This window comes from Electrona antarctica (genome assembly GCF_951216825.1).
Source record: "Electrona antarctica genome assembly, chromosome: 22".
NCBI classification, from domain to species: Eukaryota; Metazoa; Chordata; class Actinopteri; order Myctophiformes; family Myctophidae; genus Electrona; species Electrona antarctica.
Window position 1 is genome coordinate 26,643,822 of NC_136805.1, and position 15,828 is coordinate 26,659,649.

General features: G+C 44.3%; 1 protein-coding gene across 2 annotated transcripts in view; it reads left to right on the forward strand.

Annotated features, from left to right (window-relative positions):
- vwa2 (von Willebrand factor A domain containing 2) overlaps positions 1-15,828 on the forward strand; it is a 36,483-nt gene that overhangs the window by 4,637 nt on the left and 16,018 nt on the right. The window contains exons 2-5 of one of the 2 annotated variants that reach the window (XM_079491992.1): positions 4,990-5,102; positions 10,896-10,970; positions 13,034-13,167; positions 13,837-13,946. In XM_079491992.1, coding sequence (XP_079348118.1) covers positions 5,000-5,102; positions 10,896-10,970; positions 13,034-13,167; positions 13,837-13,946 — 422 coding nt within the window. In that variant the 5' untranslated portion in view covers positions 4,990-4,999. The remainder of the gene's footprint in view (positions 1-4,989; positions 5,103-10,895; positions 10,971-13,033; positions 13,168-13,836; positions 13,947-15,828) is intronic. The other variant, XM_079491993.1, reaches the window with a different exon arrangement.

Consider the following 15,828-nt stretch of genomic DNA (forward strand, 5'->3'; position numbering starts at 1 on the left):
AGACGGACAACACCAGTCAAGCTGAATGCAATAATCCTGATGAAAGGCTCTGACTGAAGAAGTTAGTGAGGTTGTGAAATCCCCCTCCCTTATGTAGGCCTACTGTCTGTTCTGGGCCAGTGCTACAGTATGGTCCCACCTGTTACATATAGGACTAGTGCCTACTGCCTATACATATAGTACAACACAAGAAAACTAGATTTTGGAGGCTTGACATTGGTAAAAGATCAATACTGCAGCATGAACCATTTCATACCACAGGAGCAGGAATGTGTGTGTGTGTGTGTGTGTGTGTGTGTGAGAGAGAGAGACAGAGAGAGAGAGAGAGAGAGAGAGAGAAAGAGAAAGAGAAAGAGAAAGAGAGAGAAGGGAGAAGCTACTGTAGCTTGGGATAAAAGCATCCATTGGAATGCTTGTGAAGAGGCAGCCAAGTTTTGCAAGGTGTGCTCTCTCTCTTTCTCTTTCGCTCTCTCTCTGCATGTGCATATGTGCACATGCGTGCGCGCGTGTGTGTGTGTGTGTGTGTGTGTGCGTGTGCGCGTGCGTGCGTGCGTGCGTGTGTGTGTGTGTGCGTGCATGCGTGTGTGTGTGCAAGCCTGTCCCAACGTACACGTGCTCTACTGCACCCCAACCCACTTTCATCTTCATTATGTGCCCACGTGTGTGTGTGTGTGTGTGTGTTTGTGTGCGTGCGTGCGCGCCTGCTGCGCAGAGTACGAGATGTCCCCTGTTGATGCTTATCAGAACAGTGACTAAGTCCTGGAGCCGCTCAGATCTCTCTCTCTCTCTCTCGCTCTCTCTCTCTCTCTCACTCTCTCTCATACGCATGCACACCATAGAGTATATATATAATAGAGACTGAACTGGCGCGAAGCTCCGCCCCCCCAGCTATTCATGTCAGTGGAAGTTGCTCAGTGGCGTTTTGAAGCACCCGGAAGACTGCCGGAAGTCCCTCCCAGGACCTCAACTTTGAGGTCCTGAGTGACGTAGGGCAACCGAGCGCTCAACGTTAAAGCCCAGCTGCACGGGGTTTCCCGGTCATGAATCCACGGGTCCGTCTGTAGTCCCTCCTCCTACCACTAGGACCCAGAGCTTCAACGTTGGAAAGTCTGCCTGCCCCCTTGATGCACACACACGCACCTACCCAACACCCCCCTCCCCACACACACACACACACCCATATATATATATAGGATCTTATCCCGCCACGTTCTTAAACACCTGCTTTTTGCTGGGGGGGGGGGGGTTATCCCGCAATCTCCCTTTGTTAGACTCAACAAACACAGCTAAATCCTTATGATAGCTTTGTACATGAAGATAATACTTTGGTGTGTGTGTGTGTGCGTGCGTGTGTGAGCGTGCGCGTGCGTGCTGGGGGCTCGACTAGTTTGTGCGTGTAGCTAATCACAGGTTCTTAGCCGGAGTCCGGGAGTCACAACCGATTGTATATGCTGTCCCTTACAATGTAGAGTCTCTTTAGTGTCTCTAGAGCAGTGGTTCCCAAACTGGGGGTCAGGTCTGGGGGCCCCCAATTTTTGGGGGTCCCTTTTTTGGTTTGTTTTCCTTTCCTAAAGCATTTCTAAATCTTAGACGTTGGTCTCTTGCGTTTAGTTTGCGATGAGTTGTAAGCTTGCCTTGTAGATGTTTTTTTTTTTTGGCTTTCACCTTTATTTTTATTTTTTTATGGAGGGACAGACAGTAGGCTGACAGGAAATGGGGAGAGAGATGGGGGGAAGACATGCAGTAAAGGCTGTCGGGATCGGGAGTCGAACCCGCAGCACACTGCCAGACTGGATTACCAGCCAAGGTGCCGGGACCACTGAGCCATGGCCCAGGCCTAAGCTTGCCTTGTAGATTGGTTATTTTTTGCTGAAAGGCCAGGGTCCTGAACAGTGTAGGATAAGTTCTTTGTCTGGCTGCACATCAGTTTGGTTGGAGTTGATATAGGAGAGCGCAGTGTGTGTGTGTGTGTGTGTGTGTGTGTGTGTGTGTGTGTGTGTGTGTGTGTGTGTGTTTAGCTTCATTAAAAGCGTTCAGGCATCCTGGTGGGTTTCTGTAAGAGAGAGGGTGTGTGTGTGTGTGTGTGTGTGTGTGTGTGTGTATGTGTGTGTGTGTGTGTGTGTGTGTGGGTTGGGGGGGTTGCAGATAATTTGTCAACAGTCCCGTAATTCAGTTCCTGGGATTTCTTTTGAGCGCCTTGACCTTTGACCCAGGGCTGTGAGAACAGACTTCAGGGGTCTTCAAAATGTCACAAGATCCCCCCCACCCCCCTCACACTATCTCATACTTTTCATTTAAACATTCACAGCATTTGAGTCGTAAAGGGATATTTCACTTTCAAACCTGTTTGGGGTCTTTTTAAGGTTTGTGTTTCACACCAGGTTAAGTTGCTTTATTCAGTATTTCGATATTTTATATAAATATTATCAGACACGCAGACACGCCCCCTTACCATACACACCCCATTGTAACTTCAAACTCCATCTTAACCATGTTCCATTATTCGAAAACACCTGTCCTTGGCATCGCTGTACCGCACTGTTGTGATGAAAAGAGAGCTGCAGAGCCAGAGGGGGCAAAGCCCTTTGTCTACTGAGCAAGCCTCTGAAATTAGTTTTCTCAGACAGGTCACAGGTGGCTTTAAGTCAAAGGTTTGCACACATTTTCACGATTTCACGATTTTCGTACCTTTGACTATATATATTTTTAAAGCCACCCATGTAACCTGTCTGAGAAAACTCATTTCAGACGCTTGCTCGGTAGACAGAGGGCTTTGCCCCATCCGGCTCAGCTCTCTTTTCGTCACAACTTGTTAAAAAATAGCACATCTACAAGCTCATAGCGTGGCACAAAGTGACATACAATTTAGGCATTTAGCAGACGCTCTTAATCCAGAGCGACTTACATTAAGCAAGAACAAAAACATGGGAATACATCACATATGTAAAATGCATTTATCAAGAAACATGCGTAAGCTAAGAACGTAACTAGAACATATCTATATAATGACACTATACAAACTATACATATATGCTATACTATGCTGTACATATATACTATTAAGTGCTATGACTACATACAATGCAATTATTGTGCTGTCTACATGACATGCTATAAGTCTGTTTCAAATACTATCTAAGTCTAAAAAGTGCTGTCTAAGTGCTATGGGCCATGATGGAGTCTTAAAAGGTGGGTTTTCAGACTACGGCGGAAGATCGGGAGTGATGCTGCAGTTCTGATTGCAACGGGAAGTGCATTCCACAGTTTTGGGGCCAGAAGGGAGAAGAGTTTGGGACGTGTGGAGCGTTTTCCCGGCGTTTTTAGTGAGGGTACTTCCAGCTTCCCTGCGTTGGCTGATCTGAGTGCGCGGGAGAGTTTGTAGGGTTCAATCATGCTTGCAAGATATGGGGGACCTTTGGTTGCTTTAAATGCCAGCATCAGAGTTTTGTATTCTGTGCGGGCAGCGACCGGGAGCCAGTGCAGGGAGCGGAGCAGGGGGAGACATATGAGAATTTTGGCTGGTTGAAGACCAAGCGAGCTGCGGCATTTTGGATCAGTTGGAGAGGCTTAAGTGCACATGCCGGTAGGCCAGTGAGGAGGGAGTTACAATAGTCAAGTTTTGACAAGACTGTTGTCTGGATTAGGAGCTGGGCTGATTCCTGGGTGAGGAACGGTCTAATTCGTCGTATGTTATAGAGTGTGAACCTACAGGATCGGGTGACAGCTGTGATGTGAGTTTTGAACGAGAGCTGACTGTCCAGGACAACACCAAGGTTCCTGGCTGTTGGGACAGACGTTACCAGGGCGTTGTCTACGGAAATAGTTATCTCCCGCATAGGGCAGGACATGCTATTAGCTTGTAGATCTTCTATTTTTGAAAAGTCAAATTAATCTAAAATGACACAGATGCTTTCCCGGTTTTAATGTGTTAAACTGCGGTCTGTGTCATGAGTAGGCTACATACATCCACACAGAACGCAACTATGCCGTGCCAATACGTGGTTGATCTTTCGCCGTGAATAAAACCGTCAACCTGGCATCACCAAATTAAGAGTTTGACGTGAACAATACCCACATTTTTGGATTGTTTATTCATCCTTTACATTTACAGCAACCTCTGTCTCACCTGGAGATGGTCATAAAATGGTCTTAAAGCGTGTTTAATTGCAAGTAAGAGACCGTGCAGGGGAAGCGCCTTGCGCTTTTTTGTTAACTGCCTGTTGTCCTCAGCACCTGCCGCTAAGTGCGCTAACAAACATTCAGGTGTTTCTTTCCTCCCCAGCAGACCCCCTGAGGCAGATGTGGCTGACCTCTTGACCCGTTAGAAATGTGTCTGCTAAAATGCTGGGACTCACCGGCCGCTGTAGCCTGATTTACTGTGCTGCTCATTGGGCCAACTTCTGCGACAGTTCACCCCCCAAAAAAGAAAAAAACAAAACAAAAAAAAAGATTCATGGATATGTTTTTGCCGCAGTAGTGGTTACTACTGATTTTTAAGGCATTTCAGAATCGGCTTCAGGTCTTTAATAGGTTAATCAAAGTGCGGTCCAGGGGACCCCCAGAGGTGCTTGAGGGGGCGGTTCCAGGGGGGGAACACCAACCTACTTATTGATAGTTAGGAACCAAATGGAAAGAGGGAAGTCTGGACTCTGGAGGTCTCTGCTGCCTGGAACTTGTTGCCCCATGCAGCACGACTCAACTTGGGGGCAACATGTAGCCTATAAATGGCCATGGCCATGAAAATATTGTGTCAGGGACCCCAAAACAAGATTTGTGTTATAGTAAAATGTTTCAAAAATATTCCAAATTAGCAGCTAGCAGATCTACAAGCTTGTAGATTGGCTACTTTCAAGTAGCCGAATCATAGTAAAAAAGGACTTCCGCGCAACCAAAAGCAGGTGCACACACACACACACACACACACAGACTCTCCTACATTGTGTTTGGTTTCCTCAGTCAGTAAACACTTGCCTTGATGTGTCATTCCAGGTCTCCCGTCATGCATCCTGCTGGCCTTCTCTCCCTCCTGTTCACCACGCTGCTCCTTCAAGGTAGGATGACCTTCCTTCTCTCCCTCCTGTTCACCGCGCTGCTCCTTCAAGGTAGGATGACGTTCCACTGTGAACACATTGACTGCCATTGACGAGATATCTCGTCATTTAAGGGTTTATATTGATTAAGTTAAATCGCGCTCTTCACCAACATATGACTGGCTTTAGGTTCCTAAGCGATCAGAAGAAAAGGGAAAGGAATCGGAACTGAAAAGTCTGCCTCCATCCGCCTCAATGTAAAACTGATTATTTTTCCCAGATTGGTCAAAACAAGCTTTATTCACGGCCCACAACTAAAGACCCGATGATCACATCACGATCGTGCGGTACTTTACACAGCCGGTTTGTTGGCTTCGGGACCTGTTGGCCTTCAAAATAATTAAAAGATAATTAATAAAAAAGATAATTAATACCTGGCAATACCCTGGCAATGCCTTCAGTGATGCTTGTGGAACTCGACTTTGTCTCGTTCCGCATCACTGCCGTGCCAATAATCACTGTAAATCACACCCTCTCGTGTAATATTGGTTAATTTTGCAGTAACTGAGGTTTTCAAATAATTGCAGTGAAGTAAAAGTTTAATATTTGCCTCTGAGAGATAGTGGAGTAGAAGTAAAAGTACTGCAAATTGGAAATACTCAAGTAGTAAGTAAAAATACCTTAGTTACTTTCCACCACAGCCTAACCTACATTTATAGAAGGTATGCGCATGCATAAAATGAATTGCAAATCGAGTGGCAAAGTGAGTGGCAAAGTGAGTGGCAAAGTGAGCTTAATGTAGTTTAATGCAATCAAAATAGGACTTTTCTGTTTGGATGTATGGGCTGTCAAGGCCAGAAAGTAGTTTTTGCCACTTAGTAGGCGTTCCCGCATAACTTACATGTATGATGATGATGTCACGCGCATACCCACTATTCAAGTGAGTGACCACTGATAAGCTGACTTACTATAAACATCACGTGAAACTATAAGCTCTGCATTCTTTACATCAGTGGTTAGATCAGCGAGACCAGTAGTGCCCCCCATACACCACACGCACGCACGCACGCACAGTCGCTCGCACACACACACACACACACACACACACACACAAACACACAAACAACCACACACACACACACACACACACACACACACACACACACACACACACACACACACACACACACACACACACACACAGCTTATTGGGGATAATAATAATAAATACCGGTGTACTGCAATTAATAGTTTCTGTGGACTAAAATAGGCTGAAATAGCGTGAAATGTCTGCCAAAATGTGTCTAGCATATGTATAAACAATAGCCTGGCCCTATGCTATTGAAATAACAATCGGTATACATTGAAATTATAGGATACCAGGTAGGCAGTTAAAGGATAATTCCATGCTAGAAGGCTTTCTTACCTTTATTTGTAGTTGTTACGTCCCCACCAAAGAGGTCCAGGTGTTATTTTGCGCAAAAGTGCATTATTGGCTGTGATGTGATGTCTTCTTACCACCCCCCCCCCCCCCCTCTATTTCTCCCCCCCCCCTATCCTTCTTTTTCTTCTGGAGATGCAAGTAGGCCGGGCGCAGCTCACGCTTGCGACCAGCAGCAATACGTTTGGTTTGATTGATGTATGTTACATGTGTTTCAAGCCTTATGATCTGCTGTAAAACCATTTGCCCTTCGGGGACACTAATAAAAGTAACCTCGAACCTTGAACCTTGAACCTTGGCTATTTCCCCTAATATAAGCCCTCAATGGGGGTTGGGTTTTTGTGGTAATTCGCTTATTTCGAAATGAGTAGTAAAGTGTGCCGCTTGGGATACTATTTACATTATGAAGAGAGGATATGAATTTTTGAGCGATGGAAATAAGCGAATTAGCACATCAATTCAATTCAATTCAATTCAATTCAATTCAATTCAATTCAATTCAATTCAATTCAATTCAATTCAACTACAAATAAAGGTAAGAAAGCCTTCTAGCATAGAAGGTTCATAGAACAATGAACCTACTGTCTAAATAGCATGCTATCTAAAGGCCTATATGCCTACCTTGAAACTGTAAACAATGAACCTGGCATCTGTCTAAATACCATGCTATCTACATTACATTCCTCACACTTTGTGGTCAAGAAAACCCCCCAAAAAACAACAACTTTAAGAGAACACCGTCACGGCATCCCCAATCACATGTTCAACTTGATTGAACTCAGTGTTGGAAACGGACAAAAGGACATATTTACTCGCGACCCAATGACAATATGCTGCACCCATGTACAACTAAATGTAACTCAGTCTACAATTAAAGCCATTTTGCGGCGCTTGTCTATTACCGGGCGAGTCAAATGCTCCTTGTGCGTTCATTTGTAGCTCACTGTCAGCTGGTCACCTGAATCACCGGGGATAATGAATCTCGGCCCTCATGGTGAGGGCCCTGCGGCCATTCCGACAGCTAAGCTGTTTCCAGAAATGACATGCTTTAGCACCGTCTAAAGTATTTACTGTTAGCCGTGCCGAGACTTTGAACTTCCAGAAACCAGACTGCTGGTCTCTACCCCTCCACCCCCTCTCAGAGATAACCCAAATGACAGGTTGCAGGGCCCCCTACATGAGTCTTATATTTTCTTCATAAATTAACTGACTACCTTGTCTTACGAGAGTGTCGCGCAAAGGTAGCAGAAAATAGCAGATCTACGAGCGTTGTTGTGAGCTTGTGCATCTGCTGTTTTCACTATTTTTTGAAACATTTCGAAAGTTTGAAAGGTACAGTAGGGTAATACGTATTTATATAGAGTTTTTTTCCCCAGTAATAGGGGTCTCCCTGTCTCTCCAGCTCTTGAATAAACATAAAATACATTTTCAGGTAGGTGACAGCATTTCAGCCAATCAGGAGAGAGATTCATCAGCTTCAATTTCATATTGTTCCAGTTCCGATTGTGACTTCTCATTTATTTGTGTCATCACTTCCAACCAAAACTTCACTTGTTTAGTCTGTATCCTGTCTGAGTTATCTATCGTGATTGGATAACATTGGTATGGTATCACTCCATCAGAATATATCAGAATATAGTGCTATTTAACACTTATTTTAACCAAAGAAAATCACTTACCCTACCTTTAAGTGTGTCTGTGGGTTTTTATAAAAATGTAACCAATGAAAAACCACTAACAACAACAAAACACAAGAGCTTGTGACTTATTTAGTCACAATAACTACATTGGATCCATTGGAACGCAGGTATTGTTTTTGCATTACGTTGAAAAGTAACGCACATACACACTTTTTTGCCCGACTAGCGAAATCCCCACAGTTGACGCAGACGCAGTGAACTGAACCTTCACACATACAGTACTACGGTACTAAAGCCCGGCGTTCCCCCCAGTAAATTCCTGCACCCTAAATCCCTTGGCACTCCTCTGCGAATGACATGGGTGGGATTATCGCCACTGATGGGGGTCCGTTCCCACTTCAGTGGCTTAAGTTTTTTTGTTCTTTTTTGTTTTCATTCCCCCACAGCGGTTTCACCCAGTTATGTAAAAAAAAAAAGTGTGATAAATCTGCCTGGGGTTGCGGCCCTCAGGACAGCAAAGCTTCCCAAGTACCTGAGCTTTTGCACTTATGACGTAAATCGTTTGCCTGCCAATATATACTCTTTGTTATATAAAAGTGGAATTGTGGAAAAGTGAATTTGTTTACAGATCCTAATAGTTTGACAAAGCTAATGCAAAAAGGGAGGGAAAGAAAATGGCAGATCTACAAGTTCACAGTGCAAACGGATATTTCTGCCGATTAGGACATGCCCAGAATAAGGATATAGGATCCAAGTGGGAGGGAAGGAAGCATGGAACATCGTTGAGATTTTTTGCTCGCCCCCACCCACACACACTGCCCAAAGGCTGTCATTAGAATGTCTGTCAATGAATCATGTCCGTCATTACCACATTAAAACCGGACAAAATCTTATCCAACGATAAAAGATAATATTCTAGTACTGGTCTCAGAGGCTATAAATCTCAAATGGTGGTCCATGGCATAAATGCGGAATACATAATGGACCTCGACATGAAAAGGGTTGGAAATGTTATGGCCTGGCTCCAGGGCCGCAACAAAAACCGGAAGTCAATCCAAATATAAGGGTTTTATTTACAATGTGAAAAAATGTAGGATTTAAGCAATTAAATCAAAGTTTCCAACTTAAATTGGCAGGGAAACATTCTGCCCAAAATCGAGAACCAAAGCAAACAAAAAGACAAGAGTGCTCCTCTGCAGCCACTCCCACAGCCTACTGTAGCTGTGGAGGAATGAAGAGCTGGAGCCGCAGGTCTTCTTCGTGGGGTTTAATGGCGGTTGGCATCCAAATAGTTGCATTACCTAGAGCGTCGCAGTCCCGCCCCCTTTCATGACGACGCCAGGCCCAGGAAATAGTTCCCAATGCATTTTTCCCATAGACATTTCAAAACGTATTTATTTAAAGACCTTATAAGCGTCGTACAAAGCCAACTCTTGTCGTGACAAATCATGACAACATATAAGAAATGAAAAAATCGGCACACCAATTCAGGCTCCCAAGTTTCTTTACTTTTAATCAGGTAACGTTTCGGGCCGCAGCCCTTCCTCAGACCAGCACCCAGCCTAAAGGTATAGATGTGCGTGTCCTTTTTGACTGTTTGTTCAGCCTCCTCCACTAGAAATCATGACAACAAACACAATATTTTGGACCAAACAAATAATTACAAAGAAGAAAAACAACAAAAAAGTGTTGTAACCTGCTGTTTTCTTCTTCTTTCTAATTATTTGTTCAGCCCGAAAAATTGTGTTTGTTGTCATGATTTGTCACGACAAGAGTTGGCTTTGTCCGCGGCGTAAACGTCTTTAAATAAATACTTTCTGAAAAGTCTATGAGGAAAATTAACGGGGATTTCTTTTCCGGGTCTCTCGAGGGGGCGGGACTGCGACGCTCTTAAAAGTGGCCTTAAATAGTGTTTGGAGAGACAACGGCCAGGTGTCCCCTTCCACTAATCACCTCTGGCTCCACCCTCCAATCCAGCACTGCAATAGAATGATTAAAGGCATAAAGGCACACACACACACACACACACACACACACACACACACACACACACACACACACACACACAGAACCCCAGACACACACACACACACACACACACACACACACACACACACACACACACACACACACACACACACACACACACACACACACACACACACACACACACACACACACACACACACACACACAGAACCCCAGACTAAAGGCCACTGAAATCACTGCCATAGATGAACGATGCAATGTCTAATGCTATCTGTATGATAGAACAGTGGTCTTCAACTTTGGCCATGACCCCCAAAACATTTGGACTGGGGACCACCCACCCTGTTACACCAACACTTGGTATAGGTGTTGAGTCAACGTTTTGTAAGCTCTCCGAGTTAATGATAAGGGTTCATTTTGGAGCCTTGGTGGTCCCTGTACCCGATGTTGAGAACCAGTGCTCTAATCCAGTTCGCGGAGTTATACAGACCTAAGGGTCCATTTGGACTCCCCTCAAGGAACGCCTGAAGGGGTCCCTCCTCCCTGGTCCCTCCACTGATTTAATCCACTGTTTTCCCAAAGAGTGGACAGTGGACCCATCTTTGGGTCACAAACCAATTTTTTGCATGGCTTTCGGAAAGTCCATGTGGCTATGGACTTTTTAATGTTTGTTTAGACTCTAAACAAACTTAGAGCACTTCACTTCATATCTCTCTCTCTCTCTCTCTCTCTCTCTCTCTCTCTCTCTCTCTCTCTCTCTCTCTCTCTCTCTCTCTCTCTCTCTCTCTCTCCCAGTCCATCCAGGCTGCTCCATCCAGGAGCTCCAAACCACTCATGAAATCATCAACAAGATCAACTCTGCAGGCCAGAGTAAGTACTGCACCTTAACACTTATTGATTACAGTAGTAATCTGCACCGAACCTGGCATTAACACCGTCTGAGGAACTCATACCAGGGCTATAGGGTTACAAGTTAAGGCTATAATTTATGTCCGAATGTCAAAATGACAAAGGATGAGCCTGTACTGTAGTGGTGTGTGTGAGTGTGTGCGTGCATGCGTGCGTGCGTGTGTGCGCGCGTGTGTGTGTGTCTGCTTTCACTTACCCATTATGATGAGCAACGCAGTGCATTCTAACCTGACAGCTACAATGCCAGCTAGTACGAACACGCTCAATAATTGGTGTGTGTGTGTGTGACGTGTGTGTGTGTGTGTGTGTGTGTGTGTGTGTGTGTGTGTGTGTGTGTGTGTGTGTGTGTGTTTGTGTGTGTGTGTGTGTGTGTGCGTGTGCGTGTGTGTGTGTGTGTGTTTGTGTGTGTGTGTGTGCGTGTGTGTGCGTGTCTATGTATCTAAGTGTTTTGGAGAAGTAAATTGAGCTCAGACATGCTGTTATTTCTGTGGTATTTTGGCAGGGTGAGGGCAGGACAAAGTCTACAGTAAACAACACGTTCCAAATGAAAGATATTGTACTAATACAGTGGTTCTCAAACATTGTCATGTCAAGGGTCAGTGATGGAAGAAGAACTGTTTTACTTAACCCACCTAGGCCTGAGGCCGATTGTCAGTCACAAAATGTCAGTTTTCTGAAAACCTTTTCATGTCAAGGACCCCCAAAATGATAATGTATTTGGCTACATGTATAGGGCTGAAGAAGTGGTTAGTGTGTTTTGTAATAATAATCAAAGGTAACTAAAAAGTCCAATATTTTCCTCTGAGATGTAGCACAGTACAAAGTATTGAAAATTGTAAATACTGAAGTAAGCAAAAAATAAATACCATACCATATAGAATTGTGTCGTTAAAATGTTTCCAAACTAATCCGCTACCATTTTGTACACTCTCCGAGTAAAAAAATAATGTAGATTGGGGGTCCCGCAGGGATCAAAACGTTATCAAATTCGGGTCGGTGGTCTAATAATGCATATACAATGCTGGGGGTGAATTCTTATATGGGGGTCCCTGGCATATGTTTTCAAACGGGGGTCTGCAGGTTAATATGTGTCAGTTTGGGGGTACTTGGCAAGTTGGCATGATAATGTTTGAGCAGCACTGCTGTAGGAATGAATATATATCTGTTCTGTGGTAACACCAATAAGACAGCACACTGGCGACATCTAGTGGACAGGCAGAGGAGCACATGAGGAGACAGGATGCAGACAGTGGTTGTATTGACATGGTTTTACTAAGCCAATGTTTGGGTCGTGGGCCAATATTTAAGTGTTGCAACTTATTATCCCCTTTTGTCACATTTCTCAAAAGATTTAAAAAAGAAAGAATGAAATATAGTTTCCTCCCCCACACATTTTTCTGTGTTGTTACCGCTGTTGTATCCTATATCTGACTCACCTGCCAGTGAGGAGCTCCCACCGGGAGGACGTAGAGCATTCTTCATACTCTTCCCGCCCAACCCCCAGCCTGTAGGGTGCATTTGGTTCTATTTGTACACTCCTAGGCACCTTTTCTACCGGGTTTGAATCGGTTCCATAATTTTTTCCCCAACTAATCTTTTATCAAATGAATTGGTTCAAATAGCTAAAACTTGGTTTGGGACTTGATATATATATAGATATGATAATAAACCATCATAAAAAATAAAGAACGGAACCAGTTCTAGAACCACAGTTATTTGGGTGGAAAAGGGGCCAGAGTTATGGGGCTCCTTGAAATTAAATGAGTTTGAAAACCACTGATCTAGCAACGTGCAGCTACAACTTAATACAATAATTGTGTAAATAGTACAGTAAGAGTATAAAACAGTAGTGTAACATCAACTGAAACAATCACAAATAATAATCACATGATGAAATATCATCATACAAACCTGTGTCATGTGTGTCGGTGTGCGTGTGTGTGCGTGCTTCTGCGTGTGCGTCTGCGCGTGTGTGTGACTGTGTGTGTGCGTGCGTGCGTGCGCGTGTGCACATGTGTGCGTAGTGATGCAGTGCTCGGCTGCCATGGATGTGGTTTTCCTCATGGATGGGTCCTACAGCGTGGGGAAGGGCAGCTTCGAGAGGTCCAAACACTACGCCATTAAACTCTGCCAGGCCCTCGACATAGGACCAGACAAGGTGAGCGGTCCAAACACTACGCCATTAAACTCTGCCAGGCCCTCGACATAGGACCAGACAAGGTGAGAGGTCCAAACACTACGCCATTAAACTCTGCCAGGCCCTCGACATAGGACCAGACAAGGTGCGTAGCCATTAAACTCTGCCAGGCCCTCGACATAGGACCAGACAAGGTGCGTACAGCCATTAAACTCTGCCAGGCCCTCGACATAGGACCAGACAAGGTGCGTACAGCACTAGCGCTGTTTGTGTGTGTCTTCTGCAGTGATGGACAAAATACTCAAATGGCTTATTTACCAAGTAAATAAGCCAAGCAGTAAATACTGCAATGTAGACATACTCGAGCAAAAGTCCGGAATTCAAACTTTACTTGAGTAAAAGTGCAAAATAATTGGTATCAAAACAGTACCAAAAGTAAAGGTATAGCCGATCTACAAGCTCACAATGTGTCGCATCGCGACACATTGTGAGCTGGAGAGACAGGGAGACCCCTGTAACTGAACAAACATTATGAGTACTATGAAGATAGAACTATAACACTCTTTTTTTATATATAATTTTTATCCCACTATTTTGTAACCCATGTTTCACCCCCGTGTCAATATAACACTCATTTTAATCAGAGAAAATCACTTACCCTACCTATAAATCAGTCGTATTTCGTTTCAGGTGCGAGTGGGTTTGATTCAGTTTGGCTCTGCCCCTCGGCTAGAGTTTGCCCTAGACGCTTACACCACCAAGAAAGAACTGATGAGGAACATGAAGAAGATATCCTACAAGTATGTCCTCTCCTTTCCTCTCCTCTCCTCTCCTCTCCTCTCCTCTCCTCTCCTCTCCTCTCCTCTCCTCTCCTCTCCTCTCCTCTCCTCTCCTCTCCTCCCCTCTCCTCTCCAACTGTGGTTGTACTGGTCAGCTCCCACTACAACAGTATCTTTCCAATATGCCTACTGTGCATAATAGCCTATTGGGACCAACTGGACCTTTGGACCCGTAATAAGTCTGTAACTCTTACTCAGAGTGTACAAATGAAGCCTTAATAATTCTGTAACTCTGAGCATATTTGAAATGGAAGAGTTTGAGAACTATGCACTGCACAGATGCAGCGCCTTCGCAGCAGCAGCTCTGCATTACTTTATGTCCAGCTTTCCTGCTCCATTTAAAATAAAGGAGATTCCACCGTCACGCTTGGCGGGCGTGAAATGGTGATTTCACGCATCTGTTGAGGAAACCCTGTCGTTTTACAAGCACATACAATGAGTGTTTGTGTCAGCTTCCTTCTACTGCTGACAGTGAATGAAGACGTCTTGTCCAAACCCGGTCCCGAGTTCACATTCCTGCAGCCCATACAATGAATCCGCTGAGGACAAGGACTAATGGTGGCTTTAAAACTGATCCATGTGGGACAGAGCAGGAAGGCATTCAGATTTCACACAGTATTCTGGGAAATGAGCGGCTCAAGCAAGAACAAGAGGACTTTAAACAACTTAAAGATGGGGCGCCGTGTAACACCCCCCCCTCAGAGCATCATTTCAGATGTTTCTCTAAACCCATTAAAGACCTGATGCCGATTAAGTAGTTTAGAAATGTTCAAAAATAGCAGATGTACAAGCTCACGACGTGACACACTGTGAGCTTGTATATCTGCAATTGTTTAATGGGTTATCTTATCCTAAATAATAGAGATAGGAAGAATCCTACATTGCTATTACCAAAGCAAATCAGGCCATGTCCTGTCTTTTCTTAACTTTGAATTTATTTGTATAAACACACACACACACACACACACACACACACACACACACACACACACACACGTGAGTGTGTGCACACAAACAAATTACTTGTGGGTTCTGCAAAGGAAAAACAAATTAATTCCAGATTAGGTGTCACCGGATATTAGATAAGCTGCAAGCTGGCAGGTCAAAGATAAAGCAGAGAGTGTGTGTGTGTGTGTGTGTGTGTGTGTGTGTGTGTGTGTGTGTGTGTGTGTGTGTGTGTGTGTGTGTGTGGTGCGTGCGTGCGTGTGCGTGTGCGTGCGTGCGTGCGTACGTGTGTGTGTGTGTGCGTGCGTGTGCTTGTACGTATGTGTGCGTGTGCTTGTGCGTGTGTGTGATAGCGTCAACCTCCAACAGCAAGAACTTAACAACCAGGGGCCCGTTCCACAAAACTTGGATTAGAGATTAAGTCGGGATTTAACAGATATCCTGGTTTAATATATCCTGGATCAGCGATTAACCGGTTTCATGAAAGGTGGTTAATCTTGCCAGATTAATTTAACCAATTAACCTGGATATGTTGAGGCTTGATTCGGTTTCATGAAAGTGATGCTACATTAGTTACCATGGAAACTAATGCTTTGGACTTAGCCTGCTCCGGACCAGGCTAACAGCCAGGTTTAACCTAATACTGATGTCTTTACTGTTCATTAAGCAGTCAAACTGATCACAAACCATGATGTTTTCCTCACTTATTCAATTATTATGGGTTTATGTTGCCTTTTTTTTATCAGTCTGCATTAAAGGACTAATTTAAGCACTATATAAAATCAAAGAACAAAAATATATAGGCTGCACAACATCATGACAGCTTGTAGATCAGCTGCTGTTGGTGAATGTTCCCCAGAATAGGTTTGCTGTCATGCAAGTGCACGGTTAAGAAGAA